At 40.5% G+C, this 3463-nt stretch overlaps 1 protein-coding gene across 1 annotated transcript in view; it reads right to left on the minus strand.

Moving 5' to 3' along the window:
- Nucleotides 1-307: 307 nt before the first annotated feature.
- Nucleotides 308-3463, minus strand: part of LOC118332721 (netrin-G2) — a gene marked incomplete at its 3' end in the record, with an annotated part of 63241 nt that continues 60085 nt past the window's right edge. The window contains 2 exon segments of the mRNA XM_035668126.1: nucleotides 308-442; nucleotides 2925-3092. Coding sequence (XP_035524019.1) covers nucleotides 308-442; nucleotides 2925-3092 — 303 coding nt within the window.

Here is a 3463-nt window from a genome sequence, read left to right on the forward strand (position 1 = left end):
GTGTGTGTGTGTGCGCATGTAGATGGGGAAGGTCTATGTGAGACTGAGGCCCTGGACTAGATGGTAGATGGTAGAGGAAGGCGATTCCCTGTAATGAGGTTAAGGAGTGACAGGGTCATCAATTAAAGGAGCAGCTGATGCTGCTAATGAGCTACATGATCTATTCCCATGGGGGTAAAGAAAACATCAGGAGATGCCTGAGCTAAGTTGCATAGTGCACTTGCAAAGGTCCTGGTAGGCTACAACATTTGTTTGTCCCTGGATTTTTAGACATGAACCCACCAAAAAGCAGTCTCCCTATACTCACGGTAACAGCCTTGTTTCCAGTAGTATCCTGGCACACAGTCGTCACACTTGGCCCCCGTGGCACCATCTTTACACTGGCAGAAGCCTGTGCCGTTACACCGGTCATGAACAGAACCCATCTGGTTGCAGTTACACTCTGAGAGAAGAGGGTGGTGGAGGAAAAAGAAATGGAGTCATTTAGAAATTCCTGCCTCTTGTAATTTTGGGGGGATTTAAACTAGAGTTGAATTAAGTTCAGCCAAAAATGTGCGCATTTGTATTCAGACCACAGTATTTGGTATTGAAGCCCTTCAGAGCTACAGTGCTGTGCATGTAAGGTGGAGTTTCTTCAAAGTACAGAGATGTTCCAAGATTCAGCAGATTCAGAACTAAAATTTAAAACCCTTTCAGCCCAAACTATTTCTGTGTTTTGCCCATCATCTGTACCTTTGTGGTCAAAATTCAGATGCAAAAGCACAGTCTTGTGTGTTTTATGTACAACTCACAGATGCTGCCTGGACAAAAAACTACAGCGATTTAAAGCACAATTTATTTATGTTATAACTGCTATTGGATCCCAAGGGTCTAATTTTTTTTCTCATACAGTAACCAAGCTGTCCCAGTGTCTCCAAGAGGTTCACTGAACCAAATCCTATCATACAGCCTACAACACTAGGAAGAGACTACAGCGACTCCTCTTCCATCATCAGAAAAATAAAATGACAGATGTCCTATGTCAGAAAGTACTGTATATATCAGATGTTGTTTGGGAAACTAATGCCATCTAAATAGGACTGCAAGTTCCTTTGATCACAATATCTGCTTTCAAAGGCAGGGTAGAATAAGTGTACCGGACATTGTGGTATTTTGAACAGATGAGGAAGAAGCAGAAGTCAGAGACAGATTTACAACTCTAGAGTTCACCTATTTAACACAAAATGACATTGAATTTGTCTTTAGATTGCTTTTTTCATAGATTACTCTCATTTCTGCAAGTATTTATTATTACAAATACGTATATTTATAGAAGCTGACTGATATTTAGATCAGTGAGCAGATCAGAGATGGTAACAAATTGCAGAGCTACTTATTTGCATTGCATTTGTCAGTTGATGATGAACAAAAGTTTCTCTCACGATTTGATGTAAGCCGGTAGTTTGTCTTTCACTTAAACCCAAGATCAAATTAACTAATTTACTATAAAATGTATTATAAAATATTCATAAAAGTGAAACGAGCCAAGAGGCCCAGATCACACAACTACAGCAATGCGGTTGGTTCGTGTGTTTGTGGGTCGTGTCCATTAATGCTGGAATTCTGTGTGAGCCGCTGACAGTGAATGTGTGTGGAGAGTGCATAGCTGTGTAAAATTTGTGTGCAAATGCATTAGTGTTTGGTCTCTTGCTCTAGAGACTCTGGTGTGAACTGATTTCTGTTGCCATGCTCGGGGTGCCAGTATGCTGGCAGATGAGCTAATGGGGCCTTATTTGTGCTGACTCCAAGGCCTGGCCTTGTGTGTGCCCCAACTGTGGCGAGTTTACCCTCCAACCCCCTGCAGTCCACCTACAGATGGATCCAAATCAACACCAGATTTTGAGCTCTGCAGCTATGCAAACAGAGTGACCTCTTACAGTATTAGGACATGCCCTTATTAAGAGTTTTACAGAGAGTAAATACTCTGTGGAAGGGTACAAACAGTGTATATCATATAGATGTACGAGTATCTATACAGTACATATTAGAACAGTTGCATGTTTTAGTTGTTTTGGCTCTGCACTCCAGCACATTGGATTGGAAATGAGGTTTTAAGTGTTGACTTTTAGCTTCAAGGCTGCTTGAGGGTGTTTGCATCAGTATTATGTGAACAGTGTTGGACTTTTTTATCTCTAGATTAAGGACAATGCAGCAGCGCAGTGAACCTAAAACAGTCAACATGTTTTTTATGTAGGAACAATGGAAAGTTCTTGACTGATTAAGTCAGTCACCTGAGCTTATTGTTGCATTTGCTTAAGTCAGGAATCCCCTGGAACTACCAAAGCAGTAGTGAATGCCTGCGTCTGGTATCTATATGCAGATTATAGCAGTGAGTGTGAACCAAAATAGAGGAAAAAAAGTTGCTGTAAACAAAAACAATGTATGGAAAGACACTAAAACGTATTTTCTTTGCGTTTATCACTACTTTCAAATAACACATAGTCATTTGATCCATTGTTAAAATAAAGTACTGATTAGTTCAGCTTTAAAGTTATGTTAAGGTGTTCAATTATTAGTTACGGGACATTTATTCACTATTAAGCTGATAGTCGATAAACACATTCAACTTGAATCTGCTTTAATTTCATAGTCTTTGTTTCTTTTAAAATCCTGAGCCAACACCGCATAATGTGTCAGGCAAGCAGCTATGAAAAAATATTTGATAAAAATATTCTTTCTTTAGTTTTTTTTCACAGTTTGCATCCATTTAAAGTTTCACCACTAGACTGCCTTGATGTGGTAATCTTCACTTTAATATCTAAGTAATTGCATTAATTTTAAAAGCAGCAACAACTTAAGCATCTCTCCTCGTCAAACACACACTCCCCCACCGCCATACTGACAAACCCCCCCCATGCCTCTCTCTCTCCCCCCTGCAGACTGACCGATGCAGACGCCCTCATCATCCAGTTCGGCAGAGGCGTTGCGGAAGTATCCCAGTCTGCAGTGTTGGCAGTTCTGGCCCCTGGTGTTGTGCTTGCAGCTGACGCATGTGACAATGTTCAGGTAGTCGATGTAGCTGCAGCGGTTGGAGTGGCCGTAGCACTCACAGTCTGAAAGAAAAGAGACAGATTTAAGTTTCTTTTATTAGATAAAGACAGTTATACATGCTCATGATGTTGAAGTATACAACTTTGGATAGGATGGGGTATTTTTTTAAGCTTTTTTTTAAGGATTCTTCACTGACAGCAGGAAGTGATAAATGACTTGAATGGATATGTCTGAAATGTTTTGTTTTACATGTCAGTGAACAAATGAATGACTCAGAGTGTGTTTTATGACTTGCCTTTCTGACTCTATATTGGTTCAATAAAGACAAACCACTCCCTCTCCATTCCTGCACTCACAAGTTTGCTGAGTCTGCTTCACTGGGCTGCACTGATTACTGATGGGAATTCCACTATCCTCTGTGTGTGTGTGTGTG

This window comes from Morone saxatilis, unplaced genomic scaffold (genome assembly GCF_004916995.1).
Source record: "Morone saxatilis isolate NCDOM2014 unplaced genomic scaffold, NCSU_SB_2.0 Contig21, whole genome shotgun sequence".
In the NCBI taxonomy this organism is placed as follows: domain Eukaryota; kingdom Metazoa; phylum Chordata; class Actinopteri; family Moronidae; genus Morone; species Morone saxatilis.